The 26,580-nt window shown below is 40.0% G+C and overlaps 1 protein-coding gene across 1 annotated transcript in view; it reads left to right on the top strand.

The window, feature by feature from the left end:
• Nucleotides 1–26,580, top strand: part of TBCD (tubulin folding cofactor D) — a 117,138-nt gene that overhangs the window by 72,935 nt on the left and 17,623 nt on the right. The window contains exons 23-32 of the mRNA XM_062506578.1: nt 6,879–6,910; nt 8,916–8,978; nt 9,407–9,483; nt 11,690–11,771; nt 15,379–15,497; nt 15,909–16,000; nt 16,788–16,928; nt 21,320–21,403; nt 22,777–22,935; nt 23,700–23,838. Coding sequence (XP_062362562.1) covers nt 6,879–6,910; nt 8,916–8,978; nt 9,407–9,483; nt 11,690–11,771; nt 15,379–15,497; nt 15,909–16,000; nt 16,788–16,928; nt 21,320–21,403; nt 22,777–22,935; nt 23,700–23,838 — 988 coding nt within the window. The remainder of the gene's footprint in view (nt 1–6,878; nt 6,911–8,915; nt 8,979–9,406; nt 9,484–11,689; nt 11,772–15,378; nt 15,498–15,908; nt 16,001–16,787; nt 16,929–21,319; nt 21,404–22,776; nt 22,936–23,699; nt 23,839–26,580) is intronic.

The following is a 26,580-nucleotide window of genomic DNA, read 5'->3' as shown; positions in this document are numbered from 1 at the left end:
TAAGGGGCTGCAGAACTGACCTTGAACTAAGGAGCCCTAAATCCCCTTCCCTTCCCTTCCCTTCCCTTCCCTTCCCTTCCCTTCCCTTCCCTTCCCTTCCCTTCCCTTCCCTTCCCTTCCCTTCCCTTCCCTTCCCTTCCCTTCCCTTCCCTTCCCTTCCCTTCCCTTCCCTTCCCTTCCCTTCCCTTCCCTTCCCTTCCCTTCCCTTCCCTTCCCTTCCCTTCCCTTCCCTTCCCTTCCCTTCCCTTCCCTTCCCTTCCCTTCCCTTCCCTTCCCTTCCCTTCCCTTCCCTTCCCTTCCCTTCCCTTCCCTTCCCTCTCTGAGTTCCAGAATTCCTTTCTTCATCCTGTGTGACAAGCAGGACAGGAGCATTGCAAAAGGTTCAGGGCAATTTTTCAACTCTTGCGACAAAGAAAATGTAAATGAGTTTTCACTAAGTTGTTTTTCATTTCCTATTTGTTGAAGCTTCCAGGAAATTATGGGATATTGCTTAACGAATTGTTAAGTACATGTGAATTAAAACTGGTGTGTGACTTCAGAGTTTGCTTCTAAATTGAAGGAAATCACATCATAATGACTTGTATTCCCTAATAACTGTATATGCAAGTGAGGGGTTTTCCTCCTTTAACTGACAACATTTTTTTGGTCATTTTTAGCTCACTTCTTCACACATGCCTTCCCCGAAAGCAGTAAACCTGAACTAGTTTTTTATGTAATTCTTAGTTACAGGTTAAAAAATTTTTATGTTAGAGTTTTTAAGCATGAAACTTTATGAAAAAATGATAAAATTTACTTCTTGAGGAGTCATCCAGAGAAATGTGACACTTCCAGCCCCAAGTGAGTTTGAGCTGGCAGATGGGCTTAATGCTGATACTGTATATTCATGTCTTTGTGGGTGGCTCTCTTGGCTTCCATAAATTCTTTAATGTCAGGGTGGAGCTTGGGTGTAATTTGTTTTTGTCATAATGTGCACTTCTTGCACTTAATGGTATTTATAAGATGCCTACAGAAATGTTTTTGTTCTAGATAAGAGTTCTAATTCCACTTCAAGCAAGATTGATTCACTGCTGTTTGTTCTCATACTTAGCTGAGACAGAGATGTCTACCCTAATCCATATTGTAAAATATCAGTATGCATAAAATATTTTAAAATGGGACAAGAAAAATAAACTAGGTTATAAAAACAAACCAACAATTTGAGTGTTGCTGGGCAAGCATTTAGTGAAACAAGCCAAACTCGTTTCATGATGAGTAATTATTGCACATAATATTCCAAAGATTTCCATTTGAGAAACTGCTACCGGGAATTTTCAGTGTTCACAACATCTTGGAGGAATGTTGAAGACCTGTGTTTTTTATTTGTGCTTCAAGTTTTTAAACTGTATTAAGAAAGAGCATCTGGCCACATGTCTACTGTTTATCAGATATTTTGCTTTCACTTCTGGCCACTAAACAGCCTTGTCAGGGACTGAAGGGATTTTCATGCTTTGATCAAGCTGTTCTAGGGAATTCTTTGCCCTCTGAGAAAGGGAAAAGGAAGTAATGTGTAGAAATGCAGGATTTTTTTTTTCCTTTTAAAGTATTTTTTTACAAAGTTGCAATTTAGAAATGTTAAGCTGGAAAATGGGTCATGGGTTTCTTGATTGTCTGATTCTGTTGAATCCATAAGGACCTCAAGTCAAACAGGAGAAAGCCAAAGTGCTGTAATGAAGACATTCATAGAGCTGCTCTGCCATCTTACTTTGTTTAGCAGTTCTTGCACCATCTTTAACCTGATTTTGAAAAATGGCCGTAAATTTTCCTTTACACAGTCCTGTTTTGAGTTATACTGCAGTCTCAGTTTTGAATATACTTGAAGCATTCAAATTTTTTATGCTAGTTATAGAAAATCCCATCTTCTACCCTATTACTATATTTTTTTTAAATTCAAGTATTTTTCTGTCATCCTGCAGAAGTCCTTTCTGGGTTTACCATAGTACAAAGGAGCCTGCAAGTCCAGGCACATCAGTGTGTACTTCCTGCCATTAGCCTTGATCCTGACACATCTGATGCACTGGTTTGTCTGGAGGAGCTGGTTGGTTTGAGCATTTGCATGTGCACTTCCAGCTGTGGGTTGTGCAGGAGTTTCTGGGTTTCTGTGTGGGGGTTACACTAAGGCATATGCAAACCATGCCCTGTAGAGCATCTGCCTCCTGTGCCTGTTTAGGGCTGTCCAGGTTATCGAGTTACAAAAATTGTGCTTTTATTTGTTTTAAATGGCACTTTTATATATAAAAACCTAAGATGAAAACTTGTGGCATCTGTTGCCTTCAGCTGTGTCACCTGGGTTAGGAAATCACTCTGCTGGTTTAAACACAGTCAGTAGTCAGCCTGCTTCCATCCTGCTTCCCCTGCACCAGCATGGCTGGTAGCTTGGTTTTTTTTTTTGCAGCAGATCTGTTCCTGTTTTGCATCTGAGACCTTGGACTCATTCTCAATACTCCATCTCCCAAATAACAAGTGATAGGAAAGAAGAAATGGCCTTAAGTTTCACCAAGGAAGGTTTAAATTGATGTTGGAAAAATTACTTCACTCAGAGGTTTGTGAAGCCCTTGCATAAGCTACCCAGGGCAGTGGTGCAGTCACCATCACTGGTTTTTACCATCTATGAAAACCTAGATTTTAAAGATGTGTTAAAAAGGGTTTTGTTTAAAAGGTTTTAACACCTTTAAAAGTGTTAGGTTGGTCTTGGCAGTGGTTGGACTTAATGATCTTAAAGGTCTTTTCTGACCTAAATAATTCTGTGATTCAGTAATGTGAAAAATCTTCAAGAAAACAATATTTTAATAGTAGTTATGTTAAGATTCTCTGAGACTGCCTCATCTGGTCTGAGGTTCTTGAGTGACTATTCAGCTGAACAGATGTTCAGAATATTTTTTTATCTTCTTTGCAGCCAGTTCTGAGTCTGGTACCACAGAAGATGAGGAATGGATATGGAGCTGCTGGGCTGCCTGAAGGTGCTTGCAGTGCACTCTGTATCTCAGCAGATGTTGTGTTTATTGGCCCTCGAGGGTTCCATCCGAGCTGCAAGTGTCGGGACGTTCGTCAGCGACTCCCACGCCGGGCACCGCGGTGCCTGCGACGTGCTGCACGCCCAGCCTTGCTCTGAGCTCATCCCTGCAGCCTCTGGAGAGGCTGGCTGGGTGTGCAGCACGTCGGCTGTGGCAGCCCAGCAGATTTAGGAGCTTGGAGGAGCAGCCAGTGTCAGTTGAAGCAGCACCTTCAGAGTTTCGGCTTTTCCAGCAGAGTAAGGGAGCCCGCAGGTGTTGACAGGTGCTGGGCAAAAGAGAAACTCATCTCATTTCAAAGACCTTTAAGGTTGTAACTAATCTTGATGGTTTCAGGGCAAATGTGTTTCTTGGCATTCATCTGCCTAAAGGAGTTTTTTAGGCATATGAGCTTAATCAGCAAAGAATTCCAGCTTTGCAACAGTTCTTCCAAGTTCAAATGGTTTTATGCATCCAGGACCTGGATGGCTCTGTGAGATCGTGCTGCTCTGTCCTTTGAAGAGTTGTAAGGTGGAATTCTTCTACAAACTGAAGTCACTGGGAAAGCTTTGACATCCATAGAGCCAGGATTTCACCCGTATCATTCTGATGTTAGAATACAACGTGGCATATGTGTTTACAGTAGCCTAACACTTGGTGTTTCTCATGTTAGTGTGGTTTGTTCTGTGCATCTTGGAGGGTTGGCCATGAAAGCTCTGTTCAGCTGTGCTCAGGGGTTTCTCTTTCCCCCTTGTGTACCCTCTGACAAAGCCATTCTGTAGCTGCAAAACCCAGGGAATGTGCAACCTGGACCTTTAAAGAATCCTCAGTTCTATTTAGGACAAAGAGTTCCCAAGGAAAATGCTTGCTTGCTGTTCATATGGAGGTGAAATACATGTTCTCAGCTTTCCCAAAATCCAGTATTTACAACTGAATCTCTTTAGCTATTCCAGCACTTTTAGCTTCAGATTTGAATATCTGTGAAAACATAGATGCTTTTTAATTCTAAACAGCTTCAGTTACTGTTATTTTTATTATCTTAAAGAGAAATTCTACCCTTCTCACAAAAAGCAGCAGGCTTAAAATAATTTAAAAAAATAAATTCACAAAAGTACTTTGAACTTTTTTATGCCCTGAGAACAGCACTGTCACTGGTTCTGATTCAAGCCAATGTAATTATAAAATAGATATTGTCATTCTTAGGTCAGTAATGTTAATTCGTCAGTTCTGCAAGGGATAATATATTTTATTTTACACACATAAATTGTGACTCATCTCAGGATGTTTCTAGGAGAAAAGCATTGCTGTGGAACTGCACACACAAAAGAATGCTTAGGAGCTTGTGGAACCTGGGCACTGCATCAGTCAATTTGCAAATTGAATTAATAATTAAAGCTTGAAACAGGTACATCTAATAATGTGATGCAACTCATGAATGTGTCTTTGGAATAAAAAAGAAAGAATACTGACTGTACAGCAAAATTCAGAATCTCTGAATTAGGTAGATCCGTATCTTTTTAATTTAGTGAAATACTGTGGAGTGAGATAAAGTTAATAGAAGATGTGCATCATGTTTGACAAATCAAGCACTGGCTGAGGAAAGATCTTGGATTACGATAGAATTCTTGGTTCTTAAAAGTGAAATATGCATGAGCTGTGGAGAGAAGGAAACAATTTGCTATTTTGGGGGACATACAGAGTGTCTGGTCAAGAACCATCTGGGGAAGCTTTGCAGAGGAGCACACATAGGTCATGGTGCCACCCAAGAGGGATTGGATTGGAGTTTGTTCCTCGTGGAAGAGTTGCTATGTAAATCCCTGTCACCTTTCTGCATTCTTGCATGGGGACAACAATCCTCAGAGAGGCTCTGAACTCTGGAATTAAATGCAGTTGGTGAAATGCCAGAGGAAGGGGTAGCACTCAAATTATTACCATCAGCACAGCTTGAAGTGGCCTGACTTCCTTCTTGGCAGTGCAAGGAAATGGAGAAGAGCAGCCTTTGTGAGTCAGTTCTTGCTTTGTAGTTGGAACAGAGCAGTCCATATCTGAATCCCTGCATCAGCAGACTCTGCTGCACACCAAACACATTTGCAGGGTGATTGTTTTATACTCATTTGCAGTAAGGCTACAGACAAAAGGCAAAGAATGGGTGAAGGCAAAATAAAGAGGAAAAGAAGTGTGGAAGAGGAAGCGAGGCTTGCCACATCAGTCACCTCTTTTTGTAGCTGTCTCAACTCCTTGCATCGCCTTTTTTGTTTTTTAATTTAAATTTTTAAGAAGCTGGAGAGCAGACAGCATGGCAGGAAGGTGGGGTAGACAATACACAGACCTTATCAGCCTGAGGATGTAGAATCTGTGCTTGCTTCCTGCAATGATAAACTGAGCTGGTGATTATTAAATTAAGCCTAGTATATATTGATTGCAGAAAGCAAAAGTTTCTCAATTAAAGGAAGTGCTGACCTATGGCAGATGAGGATATGGTGGAGTTGGCATTTCTGCATTACCTGAAACACCAATGAAATTGTTGAGCAGTCAGAAACCCAGAGCATGTTCCAGAAGGGACCTCCTTGTGTAGAATGGAAAAACGTGTTTAAAAAATGTTCAGGTTTTTGACGCACGTGCAAAGGGATAAATTGGAAACGAAGTTGTGAGAGTTGTTAGGATTTCTAAGCTGGCCTTCTGAGCACAGCTACTAATTGTGGAGAGGGAGGAGGAGAGGAGGGAAGAAAATGTTTAAAATAAAACAAGAAGCAAATAAACAAATCTTTGTTGTTGCTCCCCTTGCTGGGAGTTTTCTGTCAGAGCATGGATATGCAAACAGGTGATTAAGGGTTTGGCACACCTCGGGGAGGAAATATTCTAGCAGAAGTGAAGGGAGACAATAAGGAGTCAAGGAAGGAAATATCCAAAGGAAGGGGAGGTCAAAGGTTCACAAAATGGAACAATGAAGCCACAGAGGGTAACACTGAGTGACACTGAGTGAAACACCTCAGGCACTGCCTTGGGGATGGATATCCAGACAGCAGCAGACAGTGCTCAGTGGGGTGAGGAGAAGTCTCTGCCCACAGCCAGGAGAAGCCAAAGAATGGAAACAAGTCCTGCCATTTCCAGGATGCTTTTCCCTCTCCCCACTTTTTGTCCAGTTCAGATTTTCTTCTCCCAGTGCTCTTACTGGCCAGGCTGACGTTCAGGCAGAGGAACTGGGCTGAGGTCTGAGCTGCTGAAACCATCCTTGAGGAACACACCTTTACCTCGGGAGGGTCTGAAGTAGCTTGAGCCATTTCTTTCCCTTTTCTGATGTGTTTCTTGTGGTGATAAACACAAAATCACCTGGGAGAGGGCTTGAGCAGGAAAGGAGAAAGGTGATAAATCTCACTAGGAGAGGAAAGCAGTTAAAATATGTGAAAATGGGAACTGGGAAGGGGAATTTCTATTTAGTTTTACAGAGATGATTTTATTAAAAAATTGGATATAGTTCCTTTTCACTTGTAGAAATCAGAAGCTGGTAGAGGCTGACTGGAAAGTCCTTTGGCCAGTCTCATGGGTTTGGAATGTTTCTAAAGCATGTGAAAAGAAAAGCAAAATTAACTTGATGGTCTTCTTATTATTCACATTAAAGATTAGGAAGACTGAGAGTGCACTTTTGCAAGAAGAAACCTTAATATTCAGGAGAGTTTTGTATTAATCACTCTGAAGTCAAGAAAAGTTGATTTTAAAGGAAGCAGAGTTGATCAAATACAAAACCATGGGTATTTTGTGCTCTGCTTTCATTCTGAAATGGTTTTGAGGTGCTTTTTGCCTCTCTATGGGCAATGCGCACTGAGGTTACTGAAGGCTGTTTCTGTTTTGCAGGGGTTTAGGTGGAGAACTGATGAGACCTGCTGGTGAGTACCACAGCTGGGGTGGGCCAGCACGAGAGGTGCCCCGGGGAATTTGGCTGTTTACATGTTTCCAGTTCATTTTGCATATGCTGTGTTGAATGTATAGGTAAAGTCTGCACAGTAATTAAAAAAATATGAACTTTGGAGGCCAATCAGCAGATGGGTGCACCTGGACATGGGGTGCCAATACACTTGGAATAACTATGTAACAGCTGGAGATGGTTCTGGGCTGTGTCCTTCTGTTGTTGCACACGCTGAAGTTTTTTCAGGTTTGAGCTGTCTTCCTTCAGTGATTTACTCAGATTCCTCTCCAGAAGAGATATAATCTGCACTTTGAGACAGAAGTCATGGTGGAAATAATGATTTTATCATTACACGTATGTGCACAGAAGTGAAGCATAAAGACCATATAAACAACAGTCTGTGGGGAGTGTGGCATCACAGAAAAGATGGATTTTGAAGATTGTTATGTGCTGTAAAAAGGAAGGGTGTTGCAGGAAGAAGTAGGCTGGGTGGATGAGGAAATGATGCTGACTTGGTTTCCTGCTTGTGAGTTAAATGAAGGAAGTGCTGCAGAGCAGATTCCAGCTTGGAAGATCTGAAGCCATCCACACCTCATGGGTAAAAGAGCTTCAGTACTGAAGTGGAAGAGCAAGGGGATTTGAGTGAGATTACAGCTGTGGGACATGAAAATGCAAGCTGAAGGAATAGGGGTTTTGTGATATGTTTTAGCTTTTAAGCAGCTGAACATTTCATGGATTTAGAGTAGTACAAATGGCAGTATTTTGGCATGATACAACTGTGTAGGTGGAAAAAGACAAGAATTGGAAATGTTCCACAAATTGCCTGCATGTCTAATGAAGATGATGGTCTCAACCACAATAGAGCACAAAGAATGGCATAGAACTAAGGAGGAACCCCAAGAGACTTGGGCTTAGTCACATTGCACTTAACCTTGTCTGTGAATAAATATTAGCACAGAGAAGCTGACACAAAGTATTGAGAGGATTTTGTGTGACATTGCCGTGGTGAAGAGTGAATTCAAGAGTAGATTTGGAGCTCAGTAAGTTGATTATAAATGAAGATGCTGAGCTGTGTACAGAGCCCAGAGGAAGAGGCAAAAATCAAGTTGTGGGAGGAGAGGAAAACAAAATGGTGGCATTACTTTATATAGCACCTTCTTCTGTCCTTTTCCTCCTCCCCACCAACTCTGAAGCAGCTACACCAATCTCATTTATTTGAACTGAACTCCAAGAGGTGAAAGATAATGGTATTCCCCAAGTGCTGACATTTTATCTAAGCAGTACACTCAGTCTGTTGGACACAAAATTTGCAGTGTTTACTGTGTTAATCTTCATTCCCCAAAAAAGCCTCAAAATGTTTAAAATAAATGCAGTTCTCAAAGTGGGTTTGTAAGCACAGAACTCTTACAAATTTATAGATTAAAAATAATAAGGCCTTTATTATTAAAAGGATGTCCTCATGCATTCCAAATATCAAAGGAAGTAAAGCTGCATCCAGTTTCATGGCTCCCAGCTCTTTGCAGTGAACAAATGCCACTCTTTGGAGGTTCAAAAACAATGTGAATAAGAAGTAGGAAAACCTGTCATATATATTTAAATGGTTTTCAGTGGCTGTAGTATTATCCTTGTCTCAGTTGACTTAGTATCACTGATGCTACACTGCCATTTCCAGACTGTATAGCAAAAAAAAAGTGTCTGATATGTATGTGCACACCTTGAATGGCAGAGGGGGAAAACATCCCACCAACAGTGGATTTGCATGAATGATGGGACAAACTCATGCTGGAGAACAGTTACTGCCTCGTAGTGATTTTTGTACACGTGTAATTTCCTTTCAGTGTTTAATTTCCCTTATTTTGAACATCTATTTCAAAATATTTTTCGATTTTAAATTAATGCTAATGTAACTTCCTTTGGTTGTCTCTTCTACAATTTCTCCTGTCTGTGGGGGTATTTATCTTGTCATCAAACTTATTTTTTTACAGTCTGCGCTTTAATTGAAAAGTTGTCGCTATCAAAAATGCCATTTAGAGGAGATCCAATAATTGGTACGTCCTATTTTAAATAACCTTCCTTGACTGTAGTAACTATTCATTAAACTAGAATATTAACAAATCATGCTTTTCAGAGAAACAAAATTAATGGGCTTGGGTGGCCTAACACATTTGAAAATACCAGCAAGATAGACAAATACTGCAGCTGAAGCTGATGCATTTTGAAGATTTGGTTTTTAGCTGTTAACTTGACAATAAATAGAATGTGCAGTACTCAGCATCACCAGGCATGGAGTGTTCACTGTGGACATGGCAATCCAGTCTGGAGTGGCTGGACTGGGAGTCACAGCCTTGCTTAGTTTGGAAAACCAAGGACACAGATTGATCTGTATAGTTGCTGGTCTGTGGAAAAAGTAAATGGAGAATGTTGAAGTTCAGAAAGTAAGAAAAGTTAAATCTGTTTATGTTCCTTGCTGTTCCAGGTGGCTGGCAGTGGTTAATAAATGACAGTCTAAGACATCTCACTTTTGTTTCCAGTGCTGCACGACAGCATATAAAGGTACAATAATTTCTCCTCCTTCATGTGGTCACATTAAATACAGAAATAAAAATACTTTTGCTTTCCTTTAATGGATTATCCTTGAGATCTTACTGGTTCTTGAATGCTTGTTTCTTAGATGTGTGAGAAGGGGTATTTAAAAAGTATATTTTGATTTCCTCGAGATTCCAGTGGACCTTTCTGATGAAGACTTGAGCAGTTGTCCCAAAGGTTGCTCTTGTCTGTACCTCTGGACAGGGTGAGGCATCACTGATGGTGCTGGAAGCTCTTCCCTGCTGCCTCTGGTTACATTTACAGGGTGTTTTTCTTCTGTTCTGATGTACCTGCAATAGGTGTGGTTTCAGAGAACTCTTGTGAGAATTAAAAATGCTCTGGATGATGTCCACAGGTACTGAGGGCATTTGGTAACTCTGCAAACACTGGTGTGAGTTACCAGAGTTATTCAGGACAAGGAGCTTAAATTTTCCAGTAAACTCTGCTGCAAATCCTTTTTCTGTGCTCTCAGACTGCTCTGATTCTGAATATTAAATCTATTGATGGATATGTCTCATGCTGTTTTATTTGCATCATCTTAACACCTCCAGTTATTCACTTTAATTTTCCCAAGAAATTCCATGGCAGTTTGATCTTGTGCTCTTAAATGCTCTGCTGTATTACAAAGGCAATTTCTGTCTGCCCTGCTAGAGCTTACAGACAAACTGAATTTAACATACTGTGTTCATTGTGCTAGGTTTTAGTAATAAGATAAAAAGACACTTCAGGTACCTTGCTGCTCATCTTTTAAAGTTGACCTTGGGAGACAGAGAAGACTGGAGTGTATCCAAATCACTGAAGGAAATTTTAAAAAAAGAAGTTTGAATTCTTACGATATTATTTTGGCATTAACAATTTATTTAAAGTGCTGGCATGTCTTATAACTGCAACTTCTAAACCAAAAGCTTAGAAGAATTAATTACAGGCTGTAGAGAATTTTGGCTTGTTTGGTAAACATCAGTTAAAGCCAAGCAAAGTGTATTTAGTAAATGGAAATTCTCACTTATTTCTGTTTCTGTTTTAGAGAGAAATAATTTTAAGGGCAATGCTTAAGATGTTGAAAAGTAGAGGGTTTTTTCTGACATAGAGTATTCTTTTCCAGTTTAACTTCATACATTTAAGGTGAAAAACATTTAATTTAGAAAATTAAATATCTTATCAATCTGGTCTGGTCCCAGGTGTTCCTGCCCATAGCAGAGGTTGGATAATTAAGCCTTTAAAGGTCCCTGATCTACAGCAGTTAGATAATTCTGCATATTTTACTACTATAATGCCTGTGGTAGTTAGAATATTATTTAGGTGAGTGCTGGTTTTCTTTCAAGTCTTTGATTTAATGTAGAATATTTGTCTGAGGTATCTTTGAGGGCAGAATGAATCAGCTGGGCAGGATTTGTGTGTTGCATTTGAGATTTCTTGTACCTGGAGAGCATGAGTGTTAATAAGTATTATTGCTATTAACATGAAGTGAACAATGCATAGCTTTTGTGTGCTTTCAAATTTATTATAATTTTGGGTAACATTATATTATCAGTTGGAAAGTATAATTCAGCCATACATTCTATGAGAAAAAACTATTATGTGCTGAAATAGCAGCTGAGTTATTTTGTGTTCTGTATCAATAACTGAAATCACTTTATAAATGAGGAGGCTCAGGTATAATACACAACCATTGAGCATTTTCTAAACCAGTTAAGATCAGGACACAAGGCCTGTGATCCTGGATGTTTGGGCTTTTTTGTTTATAACCTTCAGTCCATGTTCTTTTCTGTGTTTCCTTCTGTTGCTCCCTGGGGAAATAGGGTTTATTTCTTGTCAGTCTGGCATCAGTATATGGAAGATGAAATAATGACTTGTATGTTTTGTAATGCTGTGTCATCCTGGAGGCCTTTCATCTGAACTGAAAATACATTTCATACATTACTGTTATTGTCTTAAATGCTAATTTAGGTTACTGGTCCTATTGAAGGAATAAGATAAAAATCTGTTTTTTCCTTACATAAGTTTCCTTACTAAATGAGTGTTGGGAAGAAAGAATAAGAAAGGAAGTGCCAGTATCTGAAAGGAGTTTTTTTCTTGTGTTTTTGTGTTGTTTTTTTTTAATCCACTTTATTTTTTCTTAAAAATTTTAAGAACACATGAGGTGAGTGAATGTGTTTGTGTGCCTCTGTTGCAGGAGTCTGCAGTGTCTGCACTGGCTGCACTGTGCAATGAATTTTACATCAACGAGAGGGGAGAAGCTGATCCAGCTCTGCAGGGTAATGATTCATGTTTAACATAGAGGCACAGAGTACTGGGCTGGACCAAACTTGCACTTTGGAGGTATTGCACAGAATGGGGAAGGGCATCACTGGTTTTAAAGGAACTTTAAATTCTTCAGGAAAAAATAATTGACAGCTGAAAGTTGTCTGAAAAATGACAGCTGGAAGTGTAGGAAATGTGTCAGGGGTTTTGCTGGCTTTAGACTGGAGGTGAATAGAAGGTACCACCATAATAATACGAGGCAAATTTATGTTGATTTTCTATTCCACACTGTAAAGCAAAGAAACAAAGATTATGTGTTTCTAAAATCCTAAATTTTAGCGAAGTAAATCTTTTTCACATCCTGTTTTGATAAACTGTGCCAGAGATCATGGCTGACTTACAGAAGAAATGCTAAGGGATTAAGAAAATGATAGAAAAGGACACACAGAATTCTGGTAAATGTGCATGTGAAAGTTCATGTGTTTGTATTTTGGTCAGCAGTACAGAAAGAGGCTTAAACTTCTCTTAGGGGCATATTAATCAGCATCTTTTTGTATACTGCTTTTCTTGTACCTGTCTTTGTTTCAAGAATCAGATTGTATCATGTCCATCAGAGATAAATTACTGGATTGTACAGATAAATATTTTAAGAATAACTACATTTCAGATTTAACTGTGAATTTACATATACTTAATAAATTTTTTTATTTTTTTTATTTTTTTGCCATTATTAAATCAGGTAACAAAATACCTTATTATTTATTTGTCTTAGAGTTGTTCCTAAAATGAACTTGATGTCAATCACATATGGATTTACATGCAGTCCATACCCCAGAGGCATTAGGGCTGAACTATAAAAGCAACCTATCCTAATTTTAAAATACTTCATATAGTGCTAAATCTCTATGTTTTTGTAAAAGAAACCCCAAACAAACCCAAACCCCCAACTTTCCTCCTGGATTTTGGCCCTGCCTGCCAGATTCTTTGTGGGCAGCTTGGGAAGATGTGATATGGTACCAAGGCAGATAAAATCCCCATAACCTCAGGAAAGGGTCATGTGTAAAACCAGAACATGCTGGGAAGGAGGAGGCAATGCTGAGTCAAAGCAAACAAGCTAAAAACGAGTCGAAAAGTTGATAGGTCAAATTTTATGTAAGGATGACGTTTCAAATTTCTGTAAAAGTGGACTGGAAAACTCAGGCAGGTGTCCAAGTCAGGAAGGAGAAGGGATCTGCTGGAAGTACAGGGTGCAGCTGTTGTTGCTGTACTCATTTAGGCCCCTCTCAAACCTTATTGTTTTCTCCTGGATTTTAGGTTGATTTTTCATCTGAAAAAAGCTTGAACGGACCATGGCAATGTGGCTGTGAGGGTCTAGGAACACAATTAGGTCAAATTTGTAGATACAGACAAAATTTCTCATTGAACTTTCTGAAGTGGAATTGTGAATTGACAATTTTTATGTTCTAGTAAACTCTCTGGTCAGCTCCATCTTGAGTACCCTTTTATTTGGCCTTGACTGCACTGGACACTGCTCCACACATGATAACAGAAGTACCATTACATGTGCAAACATCTTTTAAAAACAACCCCTCCCAAAAAGTGTATTTTATTTCTGTACCGATAAAACTTAAACATTTCATGCCTGTCTGTTGTGGGATTGAAATCCAGTGGTAAAAGTCCTCCCCACAGTGTGTGATGGAAGTGGGTATGTGTGGAAGCTGCAGTGCAGGAGATACTCAGCACAGTGCAGGTGCCTTAGATAAGTCAGTTAAAGCAGGTCAGGACATGATCAATGGGATTAGGGAAAAAAAAAAAAAGCTCTTGGTAAAATTCACCCAGCGTTTCACTGTTGCTTGATGATCAAAATGAAGACACCAATCAAAGGTGCTTTAGCAGTTTGGCATTCTGAATCTATCCTTATAAAGCTGCAATTTTATTGAATCACTACTTTTGCCTCTGTTTTGACCTTTTCTTTGTTTTTTCTTTTCCTGTCTTCAAGTGTTCTGGTTTGGTTTTGCTGACTTTCTCTTTAATATTCTTTCAGGATGGGTTGTGTGGAATTAATATTGTAGACACTTCATAGGCCCTGTTGGTTTATGAAGCTGAAGGCTCTTAGAAGAATATTAACATTTGCATTATGCTTTCCACCATAATTACTGAGTGGTTATAAGTAAAGAGCTGCTTGTTTGCTCGTTGCCGTGTCATTTGGCTAAAATGTCAAACTTAAATTTACATCACTCAAAGTGGAGACTGTCACAGCCTCGCTGTTTAAGCTCTTCTTGCTGTCACAGCAAACACTGCACCTTCCTATGGCCTCGGGACTCCTAACCCCTGTGGTTTAGGAAATTTAAATAACAGATGTGCTTATCTGAAGGTGTTGCTCACCTCTGGCCAGGGAGCTGGGCCCTGATGGGAGGGATGAGCTGGGACCTGTCCATTGCGTTGGGGTTTGAAAGAAACAGTCATGAATTATGATGAATGGGGAGTTTCTTATGGCAACTCTTCTTTCTTCCTCTAGCAAATATTGCTCAACCATTTCAACCTTAGATTACAGTAAGCAGTGGCACAATTATGTAATCTTCCCAGGATCTCTGGTTCTTTTTCTTTGAGGATTAAAAAGTATCTCTCCAGTAAAGGGATCGATAAGACCACCTTGCTCCTGCCTGAATCAGAGCTGTGTTTATTGCAGCTGTCCTGGGGAAGCTTTTCTGGAGTGCTTTGTTTTTCTCTGCATTTTACAGGAGAGTTGAATGTGAAAAATTGGGTAAAGGAAATATTGTCTGTAAGTCTGAGTTAAAAGCTGCAGCAGAAATGTGAACCTGTTCGTGACTTTGCTTTTTATTTTTCCATACACCCTCATTCTCTCTTTGCTATCACTTTACATGTTTGGTGAGGCTCTTCCTTCCGTGCCCAGCTGAGTTTGTTCTTGTGCTTTTTGACTCTGCTGCTGTTTGTGGGGCCACTGTCCCTGCTGGGTCCTGTGCCAGCACACAGAACCAAAAGGGGCATTTCTTCTTGAGCTTTCTCCTCCAAAACACCCAACTTCATTTATGTCTCTCTGTGAAAAATCATCTGAAATTATCTCACTGTTTAGGTATGATCTGTGTGTGTGCCTTAACAGGACTCCAATCAGGAATTTTCTGAGGGAAAACTGGTGAAATAACTGACTTTCACAAACCTGGGGATCTCCTGCCTAACACAGAACACTTAACCAATGATAGAAAATGGTGGCCTATAAATATAAAAAGAACTTGGTCTTGATCCCCTGTGCTTACCCAGAAATTTGTGCTTATACTTATTATTTGGATGTCTAAAATTTGATAACCATTTGAAACCAAGAAGTTTGTCTTTTCTCTCTCTGAAATAGTAGGCTTAGTCTAAATACAGAGTCACATTTTTAGACAGAAAATATGAATTTATTCATGTAAAAATGAGCATCTTAAAATTTGTATCTTTTTCATATAAAAAATTAAGGTATTCTGCATTTTAGTATAACAAATTACAAAATTTTCCAACTACTTTGTTTAGGGGATCTTTTCCCTTTTTTTTTTTTCCTTTGGCAAATATGAAATTATAACGATGTGGTGGTTCCTTTTCACTCTGCAATTGTATTTTTCCCAGATGAGCTGGTGACACAGTACGTTTCAGAACTACAAAACACAGAGGAAATGATTCGTTGTGGCTTTTCACGAGCTCTTGGTGCCCTTCCAAGATTTCTGCTGAAAGGCAGGCTCCAGCAGGTGAGAAAATAGGATCATTGTAATGAGAAGAGGGTACAAGGCATTTTGAGTGAAACCTGTGACAGTAATCAAATAAATAATAATGATCATAATTAAAGGTCTTTGTCAAAGGGGTTTGAATGCTAATGTACAGAAAATCATCATGAGTTGAGCTTGCCATAGTTTCTGATAATTAATGTTTAGTCCTGCTTTAGTAGTGTTAATGGAAAAGCCAGAGCTCAATTATCCCTTTGCTATGGGACATTGGTCCAAGGGAGGAGAGAGGTGTGCAGGGCAGTCCTGGTGAGGATCCAAGCTCTGCTGCTTGCTTGGTTCTTTCAGACAGGACTGAAATCATTTTGCTCTGATATCTAAATTTAACATAGTAAACTTGGTTTGGATTTATGTATCTCAATCTATGTATTTTTTCAGGTTTTGGAAGGTCTAAAAAAAGTTACAGTAATTTCCCCTGAAGATGTGAGCTTTGCTGAATCCAGGAGAGATGCCTTAATAGCAATTGCAAAGTATGTTTCTCATCCCTGCTTTTGTCTAATTTTTAAATCTCTCTGTAGAAGCTTTCTCCTGTTCATTGTGCTAGGAGCTGGGAGCATGTTAAACTGTTACATGCACACACACACACATCTTTACTGCTTATCCATTACTCAATTTATTTTTGATTACCACACACCTGACTGTGGACTACAGCTCTGATGGTGCTGTCAGTTTTTGATCAGTTAACTGTCTACCTAGAGAATATTTTAATGTTTGCCTTTCTCATGGACTGCAATTTAATGAGCTTTACTGAGGAGGGAAAACATGTTTTTTCCACCATCTTAAAAAACTGAATTGTTTTGAAGAAATCGTGCCTTTTATTTAAAGGAATATTTTCAATGTTGCATGTCACAGTGCAGTTAATAGTATACATCAATATTTTATGCTCTTACACTGCTAAAAAGCCCTGTCTTCAGGGTAAAGAAGTTCAGTATCAGGTTCCGTGCACATTGTGTTGGCCCTTTGCTCTTCTTCCTGACTTCATTTTAAGAAGAGTTCAGAGACTGACAGGTACTGAAGCATGTTCCTTTTTGTAGTGTTATAGATGTGAAAGCAACCTACATCCCTGCTGAGATCTTAGCTTTGCCTGTGTTCTTTTGAACCCAAACACTGCTCAGAAATCCTCAGGTCAAATACAGCACAGAAATCCTTCTCATTCCATCTGTAGCAGATGTTACAGGTGTTGGGAGTTTTATTAAGCAATGTAACAAAGCTTGATCTTAATTGCCTCCTATCCCTTCTTTTGCTCTTTTTTCGAAGGGTTTGCCAGACAGTGGGTGTGAAGGGAGATGGATCCCAGCAGGAATATGTCTGCAAGGATAACGTTGATCAGATTTATGCCACACTGCTCACCGGTGTCACCGACTACACCACTGACAGCAGGGGTGATGTTGGAGGATGGTAAGGAGGGGCTGAAATCCAGGGCCAGGGTTAGGGTCTAATGAAAAGCTGATGTGTTTTCAAAACCTCTTAGAAACAAGAGCTCCAAGCCTGTGGAGATTTGAGCCCAGGTAGGAATTAGGAATGCACAGCAGGAAGAGAAGTGGAAAGTGAGAGGTGGGGCTGGCAGGTTTTATTGTCCTTCCTCAGAATTTGGGAATACGGGGAATGATGTGTTCAAAATCGAAGTTAAGCCTTTTTCTGGTTCTTTGGGTGACGTTAGTTCCTCTTAGTGAATACCAGGAATGTATACAGTTGCCAAACAGGAATTGAAAACAGTACTTCTCTTTATCTGAAACAACACATTTGGTCCTGCCTGATCTCTCCTGCTGCACGTTCCTGTTGTGGGGATCTTTTGCCAGGAGAGGGAGCAGCTGCATAACATGTTGAGAGGGATAAAAACTCTCAGTTGTGCTGCAGCGTCACCAAACCTTTTGTACGTTGAGGGTTTCCATGATTTCAGATATGAGACTGCAAGAATCAGTCATAATTCTATAGGAATATGTCTGCTGATGTGAAATCTGTAGCATAGGTAGATTAATAAATTTAGTAAACTTAATAAGATCTTAGTAATATTAAGTCTGTTAGCAGTCTTACTTTCATGGCATTCCTCAGTCAAGGTCCCCCTAATAGACACAGAAGTTTCAGTGTGTAAGACTGCATTCCTCTGAATGCTCTGTATTCCTTCAGTAACAGTGATCCGGAAAGGCAGTTTCAGAATTCATGACTTTAAAGGCTCGTGTCCTCCTTTGGCTTTGTGTTTTATTTCCAAAGAAGCTCTAACTGGGGATGAATCAGCACTTACTGATTGGAAGTTCCTGCCAGCTTTGAATGGGAGGGATCATGAAGAGTTCATGTTGTTCATGCCATCCTGTAGAATTACAAGGACAGAAATATGGATCTTACAAACCAAACATACTCCTCTCAGGGTACTTTTCTGCATTTATGAGCAAAATATGCCCAGCCTGATGTAGTACTTGTTAATAAAAAGCATTAAATTATCCTAATTCAGGAACAAGTCCAGTATCTGCAGATTTAAAACACTTTTGATGCTGTGTAGAAGCCTCAGCACAGTCACACTCAGTATAGAGAAGCCATGAACTCTGTAAATGAATGTAATAGAGAAATTTCAGTTGTCTTTTATTTGTTGGCAGTTGATTTTGAGTAAAATGCTGGTTTTGAAAAGGCTGCTTAATTTCATTGTCCAAATCCATAATTTTAATTTGAAAGAGTGCAGATACATGTTGCTTTTAGGTATGAAGAATCAGCCTTGTTTAACCTGTGGGTGATACTGTTTGTGTGGTATGGTAATGAAGTGGTAAAATACATGCATTTGACCTGTCTGGCAGCTGCATGAAGTATCTCAGGGTACAGAGATGTGTGTTCAGGATTTTAAATTAACAACCCATTGATATTCCAGATCTAGTATTTGGCTCTGCTTTTGTTACATTCCAGGCAGGAAGGGGCAAGTGCCTGAGAAGTACTGGTTAGAAATAATGCTTCTGTTGAAAACACTTAGTTATTTTCCCAGTTTATTGAGGAAGTTCTTGTCCCACAGCACTGAGTCACATGGAGTGTTTGAGTGGATTGTGTCAGTCATATCTGTGCAGAGTGTTTTTTTTTAAATAAATGCTTTAGACAGTCACTACCTTCCTCCTTGAAGGGTGTTTTCAGCAGTGCTGTATGAAGAGGAAAGTGGCTGTGCCCATCCCTGGCCAAGCCCAGCGTTGTGACATGTGCTGCCCAACTGGCAACTTTTGGTTAGGCTCAGATTTGTTCTGTCCTGTTCAGAGCTCTGTCCTACTCAGTCTTAACTTCAGTGCCATTATTTCATTTTGTAGCCTCAGGTTTGCTTTAAAACAGGAAAAAAAAAAATGGTTAATGGCAGTGTCATTCTCCTTTCCAGGATTTCTCCTTAGGAATGGGGCAGATGCTGGGAAGTACATTTGCAATGACCATATGGGATGGGAGCTGCTGCAGCACAGCCTGTAACCACCTCTTGTCTTGTGTGAAAAGCTGTGATTGTGCTTTTTTTGGAAGTGCCCCATGCTGGATTGTTCCTTGCCAGTGATCGTGGGCAAGGAGCAGTCAAACCCCAGTCAGACCTGGCTGGTTGTGCTCTGCAAGTCACTGGCAGTGTCAGATCTCACCAGTTCCAGCATGGGCTGCAATAATTAGAAATAGCTTCTGTCTTTACATGGGAAGGGAAGTGTCAGCTCTGCAGCACAAAGCAGAAGAAAGGTACTTTATGCCATGTTATCACTGGGCACTTCTGCAACTGGTGAGCCTTGTCCCTTTAGCACTTCACTGCAGTATTTACAAATTGTGTTGGAAAAGTTCATGGCACAAATAATCCAGACTGCTCTCAGCCTTAGCTGAGGTTTGTGTGCTTGGATTTCCCCTGTTTTCTGTAGTGGTGTCCAGCTTCTCAGCTGGTGAAATTCTTGTACAGCAGGGAGATAGTAACACGGCATGAAATCAGAGATTAGGAGGTGTTTGACATTTCCTTAGAAGAGGAAACAAGGATGCAAACTAGTGAGGATCAGGAGCAGGTCATTCCAGCTTGCACAAGGATAGAGCTTGGCTTTCCCTGCTGTCAGAGGAGCACGAGGGTGGTGAATGTGTCTCTAACACAAGGCAGAGCCAGGTGCAGCTGACAGAAAATGCAAAAGCAATAATACAGGGTGGGGAGGCAGAGAAGAGGAAGAGATACTGAGCTTTGTGTTTTCAAAGCCAGGTGAGATACTGAAGGAGATGAGGACCTGGCTAAGTGTAATTAGGTATTCAACTTCCACATCTGAGAGCTCCCACTGCAGTTCCCCACAGCTATTGTTTATCCTTCATCTGTGTCTTCATTACAAAACAAAACATAGTGGAACTTTCAAAGAAATCCTGAGGAAATTAAGTTCCCAACATCCATTAAAATACAAATGTGCTTTGAGCACCAGATACTTTTTTTTTTTTAGCTACTTTGGGCAATTCCAGCCAAAATTAAGTCAAGAAACATGTAAATCAGAGGAGGAAGGGGGATCCTTTCTCATGGCAAACTTGGCTGCTGAAGGCTTTTGTGGGCTCTCGGGTATCACTGCTTTCTCATTCTATTTCTTCTAAACCAGTGAATAAGATGGAAAGATGTGGAGAGAAATGCCATTTTTCTGGAGAGACCTTGTCTTTTTTGTGTAATTTTTTGTCTTTCTTTAATAGAGTCGTGGGAAAGTTTCACCAGCTTTGCTCTGCATATGCAAACTTTACCTTTTTTTTGACAGATTGTTTGCTGGGACATGTCTGATCTGTCTACAGGTGTTAGACATAAATATCTAAGTCAGATATGATACAAAAATCTAGTAAAACATAACCTTGATGAAAGACTGCCAGACTTGTTTTAAGCTGCTTTGGAAAAAATGATGTAATTTACCTTTTTTACCATTATAACAAATGTCCCGCCCAGTTTTAGATTGCACCTGCAACTATTTTCAAGTTATTTTTGGAAATCAGCAAGAGGAATATTTCTTTTCACAGAGGACTGCTGGGCCTTTAAAAAAAATTGTTTTCCTTTTCTAAAAAAATTATTACTGAGAAAGGATGACATTACTCTGAGTTACAAATGTACTGAACATGCTGGGCCTGATCTTGTGCAGGGTCATGTAACCCACTGAGATACTGCCCTTGTCTTAAGAAAGGAAGCACTTCTAAAAACTCATGAATTGACAAGACATGGTGTAAAATAAGCATACTGATTATTTTTTAACTGAAATTACACTTTTAAAAAAATTGTATTTAGACATTTTGAAGGGAGAGATAAGACTCACTTCAAGCACAGCTTAGCGTTGCTTTGGTCAAACTTTTTGTGCAATTAATCATTGTTTAGTATAGAGATTTAAGCTACTCTGAGTCACAACTTGTTTTTAATGATGGAAATACTAAGCTTGAAAATTTACAGGAATGTGACAGTCTTAACAGTGTTCAATATCTGACTGTCAAAATGTGAGTTGGCCTTTTCAGAAAATAATTTGAAGCAAACAGAGCACTTCTAAATATATCTACTTGCACGCAAAATATTACTAATCATTATCAGTTTTAACCCTCTTAAAATAAAGAACAAGCCTGATGACATCTGGCTGGAATAAAAACCAGGCTGGTGAGGCAGGGGGACTGTTGGACCCTCAGTGCAGTGTGAGCTTTGTTTCACAGAATGGGACTGGAGGGACACTCCTTGTCCTCCCACAATATGGGAACTGCTCTCAGTGGGCATTGCTTTTGTTATTGAATATTTGCTGGTGTCTTCACCTAGGTGATGTATTTATTGACATAAATGCAGCTGTAGCTCCTGTGATCTGTCTGTGTCTCCACAGGGTGCGTGAAGCTGCCATGAGCAGCCTGATGGAAGTGACACTGCTGCTGGTGCAGAAGGAGGCAGAGCTCATTAATGCCAACATGTATGTAATTGTTCTTCTTGTGTGTCAGCTCCTAGAGCTGCATCCAGGCCCTGCAGGAATGCAGTGCTTGGGCACTCTGTGCTCACTCTTTTATTGGTTGTGACAGAACTTTGACAGAAGTGCATCAAACCCATGCAGATGTGGAGGATGTTGCATCTGGTTTTCAGAGGGAAAACCTTATTGGGAGAACCTGGGTGGCAATCCCACCTTGGAAATGTAGCACAGCTGTGGGATTTGGGCTAAACCTGCCACCTCTGTGGTGCTTCCCAGTAGTGTTCACTGAAACAGTAGTGAAAGCAAACCTGCCTGCTTATCCAGAGCATCACATCATTAATTTGGAATGTGATCAAATGTGAGCATGAGTTTGGATTTGTTTCTTTGCAGAATTATTAGTACGGAAATAAAGTAATTTACACTGAGCTCCTGATTTTTAATTTGATGATATGGTACTCCTTATAATAAAAGCATTAATAAGTACCATTTTTAAAACATAGCTTGAGCTGCAGCAAAACTTTCCTAACAGTGGTATTGGACAGAGTGGGCCAATGCTCAGGTGAACATATACATGGTTTGGGTTTTAATTTAAAAAACCCCCAAATGTTGAAGGACACCTAGAAGGAAGGTACTGAATTCTCTGAGAGTACACTGCTCAGTAGTGCCCATTTTCAGGAGCTTCCTCCTGTTCATCTGTTTATACACAGAATATCCACATGGAGCTGAGAAAAGCATTCCTGCCAGCTGGATCCCATTATCTAAATATTCTGGGCCTTGGTGTAACTGAAGGAATTCTAGCTGGTTTTGCTATCATTAGTGGCCCTTTCTGAAAGCTAAAGGGCCTTGTGGGACACAGTATTGTAGCTGAAAATTTAGTTGTGAACATAAACAAAATAGGATATTATTAAAAACTAGCCACAATTGAAGAACTTGGGATATATGGGATATAGGAGAGACCTTGTCCTCTGCTACATGTGCAGTTTTTCTACTTCAAAAAGTGCTTTTCTCAAAATTTTGCTATGTATCTGTCTGAAATGTAGCAGTTCAGCCAAGCCATAAAGCACTTTCTCATTTTGGGTGAAAGGAGGGACAATATGTGTAAAAGGTGGATAAAATACTCTTAACTAACATTAATGTAAAGTAGCATTAAAGTAACATTAATGTCATGCTGATTTTTGATAGATTGATCTGAATCTGAAGATAAAGCCTCAAGATTCTGTCACCATGTGGATGTCTTAAATCACTTGTATGTTCATTCTGAAGAGTTACCAGAATACTTTCCTAGCAGGATCATTCTTATTCATTGAATTGAAACAATTTAAATCTAAATACATATTCTCTTGCTTAAATTTTTTGATTAGTTGTTTTCTTCTTTATAGCTGCAAGCAGATTATGTGCTGGCTGGCTCAACAGTCAGCTGAAAAAATAGATAAATTCCGAGCTCATGCAGGATCTGTGTTCCTTACTCTTTTGCACTTTGACCATCCTCCAGTTCCACACATCCCTCATCGAGAAGAGCTAGAGAGGATTTTTCCAAGGTAAGGTATTGAAAAATATCCTAAACCAATGAAAGTAAAAGATAAATGCACACAAGCAACCTCATGTAATTTTGTGCTTAAATGCCCAATATATGTATGGAGGAATATTTGGTGGTGTTTGTCAGCATTTCATTGACTTGCCCTATGAATATGCATGAACATATTTTTTTGCTCAACTGGCAAACGTTGATCACAGCAATAGTTTTTAATGAATTGTATTGTTTTAACCAAGCTCTAGTTGCAGTAGTTTTCCAAGATGGACTTTCTAGTTAAAGCAAGATTGAGAGCAGCTCATTCCTGAGTGGTGATTATGATACCTGATGGGAGTGAGGAACATGCAGCTCTGTGTCTGGGGGAACCTCAGCCTACTGTGGCTCCAAGTGCTCTGTCTGTGAGGCTGCTGATCATCAGTATCATCAGTGCTGGGAGGCTGTGTTGGCCTTTCCTGGGATAGGTCTGTCCTCGGGTCAGCTGTTGAATAACAGTGAAACTACAGAAACTTGTTTTCTGAATGTAGGTAAAAGTGTCTGGGGAAAGGAAGCTGCAGTTCAGTCTTACCTGAATCAGAACAAAGATTCGAAGATTCCTTCATTTTACTGGCAGTGGCTGAAGCTTTGATTTGTATTTTCCCCGTATGTTCGAAGACCAATGTTTGATTTGGTATTTGGGTAGTTCAGAGACGTTCTTCCCTGGTGTGGAGGAGCAATGTGGGGAAAGAAAAGCAGTGCACCCCCACAGGATGATTGTTTTCCTTCCCCTTTCAGGTCGGAGAAGGAGACGCTGAACTGGAACGCGGCGTCGGAAGCTTTCCCCAGGATCACTCAGCTCCTGGGGCTGCCAGCCTACCAGTACTACGTGCTGCTGGGGCTCTCTGTGTCTGTGGGGGGACTCACAGAGACCACGGTGAGATGAAAGCACCATGCTGCTTTTTCAGCCCCGTGGCCTTCTTGCCTTGCATTTTCAAAGTGTCATCATCTTGACTTGCTGAGCGCGCAGGGAACGAGGAGTCAGGGTGCTTTGTTTCTCCTCTTGGCCTGGCAGGACCTGAGAGTTCCAGCCCCACAAATCCCTGCCCTGTGCTGACTCTCCCAGCTGGGATCAGAAGCAGAGACTTCAGCTCAGTGCAAGGGGATTGCTCTTCTCCATTGAGGTGAAAGCCAGGTCTTTTGTTACCTGCTGCAAGGTGTTAACAGTATGCACAGGATTCTTTTTTAATTATTTTTGATACATTTTGTACTAAAATACCAGTGAGATGTCAGAAGTTCCATTGTGAAGAAATATCATTCAAATGTTTGTCAATCCTCTGATCTTAGCAATCCTTATTTCATTCTTCTGGCATGAGCAATCTCGTTAGCACTGGCTTTGGCAGTCTGCTATGCTGCCAAATTTTTCTCTACTTTCTTATAATTTTAGCATATCCTTCTGTCCTTATATTGCAACTTGCATTGGTAGTTTCAGAATTCTTGTTTTCCAGATATTTGGCTTATAACATTTTTTGATTTGTTGTAGCCAAAGATGTAAAATATAAGACAATTTTGGGGGTAAGTGTTCAATATAACACCACAGAGAAATATCAGACCAGTAACAGAATATTTTGGACTGTCAGGTTAAGTCTTTAAATCCCAGTGGTCCTGTAACAGGAGGAGGGCGCTGTGAGTCAGCACCCCCACAGTGGTTAAGAGTGTTTCTAATTAAGATTTCCATCTCAAATTAAGAAAACTGGTAGAAAAGTGAAAAGTGCTGGGAAGCAGAGTTTATGTGGATGGGGGACAGCTCCTGCTGGGTCACAGAAAGGAGGAGTTAAAATCACCTGGAACGTGTCTCCCATGGCTCCCCCTTATCAGTCACAACTTGCCCAGGTGATGTTTTCTTACCTGGTGCTGTGGGATCAGGAGATGTATGTGAGCCCTTGGGTCTGATGGAGCAGAGTATGTGGTGTCTGTGTCTGAAATGTCTGTCATTTGTATTTAAACCAATTCTGAGCATTTTAATATTTCTAAAAAGGCAACTAATTATATGGCGACGTTTATTTCAAACCTTTGAAAATGTGTGTGTGTGTGTGTGTGTGTTGGTTTGTGTCAGTAATTATCAGATAGACAATGTAACTCTTAACAGATTTCTTTAATAGCAAACATGCAGATGAAATTCAGCTTTCAGTCAAACACAGTTAATTTTAGTAGACTCCACCAAGACCAAAGTTATTTGTCTAAGTATAAAAAGGAGGAAAGTTTGGGAGCAACAGACATTCTGGCTGCTAGCTGGGGTCAGAGGAAAATTCTTATTCAGTATTTTAGTTGTTTTTTTTTTTTTTTAAGTCCTGGTTGCATTTAGTTGTGAAAAGTTGGAACAGTTCAGTTACATGCAGCTCCCTTCCCTTGTCACCATCTGCCAGTGTGTTAAGGGAAACCTTCTGCAGTGTTTTCAAACAGTGATTGTGAAATGTTAACTTTTCTGTGACCCTCCAGTTTTCTTTAACACTAAAGGCTTGTTCTGGCTGAAATATTCTCCAGGGCTTTAGAAAGAAGATGACCTAATTCTCTCTTGAGTCAGCTAGAAAGGCAAGGGAGGGCATTTACACTTGGGAGTGTATGTGTGTGGTGAATTACTTTTAATATCTAAAATGTGATATGGAAATTAGAATTGATGTGTTTTACAATGACTGGAATTCAAACTATTCTGTCAAAGCCTGTAGCATTCTTTGCTTATTATCCAGAGACTGATTTAAAACATTAATAGAAAATTTTAAGAACAGTCCTATTAAATCCATATGAAAGGACCAGCTTTTTAAAATCTTGGATGGAGGAAAAGGATTATTGGAATATGTGTTCTTGCAGTAATGTGTGTGTTCTTGTGACTCTCTTCCCTCTCTCACTTCAAAAGTATCTGGGCACATACACACATGGACGTGGAAGTTAGAAAGAAGATTCTTGTATATCCTGGAGATAATCTGAGTTCAGGTGTCAGTTTGGCTTTAGTCATCTCAGGGAATTAACAGGAGAAAGGCTCTGTTGCAATTCCATGGTCACTGGCAGTTTGGCTGCAGCTAAAATTGCTCTGCAGTATATTTAGCAACAGTAGCTCTTTGTTTGGCTTTTTAAAAAGATTTTCTGGAATGAGCCGTGTGGGGTCTCTGAAGTGTTTTGGTGGCAGTGGGGCTGCTGCAAGAATTGTAGCTCAAGCATTGGAAGTAATCTGGAAAAACAGAATATGTCATTCCCTGTGGGATTTGGCACTCTGCTCCATCACCATGGTTCAAAGGGCACTTTCTCTGTGTAAAAGAATCTTCTAATTATACATCTGGCCCACAGTGATGCATATTTCTTATGGCTGCATAAAACCCCTCAGTCTGTGGAGATCACATGTACAATGCTGGTCTTTCTCCAGTGCACAAACGCTGCAGTTGCAGGGGTCAGGATATAATTTTGATGTAATTTCATTATTGTTGAACTACATTGCATTCAGAATTTTATTGAAGCACAGAATGTTCCATGATTCCCCTTTCCCACTAAAGAGTGAAAATTGTGTTTTATAATGGTACAGAAATTGTAAGTAAAGCCTTAAAAAAAAAAAAAAGGAACAACATATTCTGCACTCTTAAGGTTCCTCCCAGGCAGAACCAGAGCTGTGTTACTGTGTTAGATCTCA

The sequence above is a fragment of the Cinclus cinclus genome, chromosome 20 (genome assembly GCF_963662255.1).
Source record: "Cinclus cinclus chromosome 20, bCinCin1.1, whole genome shotgun sequence".
Lineage (NCBI taxonomy): Eukaryota > Metazoa > Chordata > Aves > Passeriformes > Cinclidae > Cinclus > Cinclus cinclus.
This window is presented reverse-complemented; position numbering and strand designations above follow the sequence as displayed.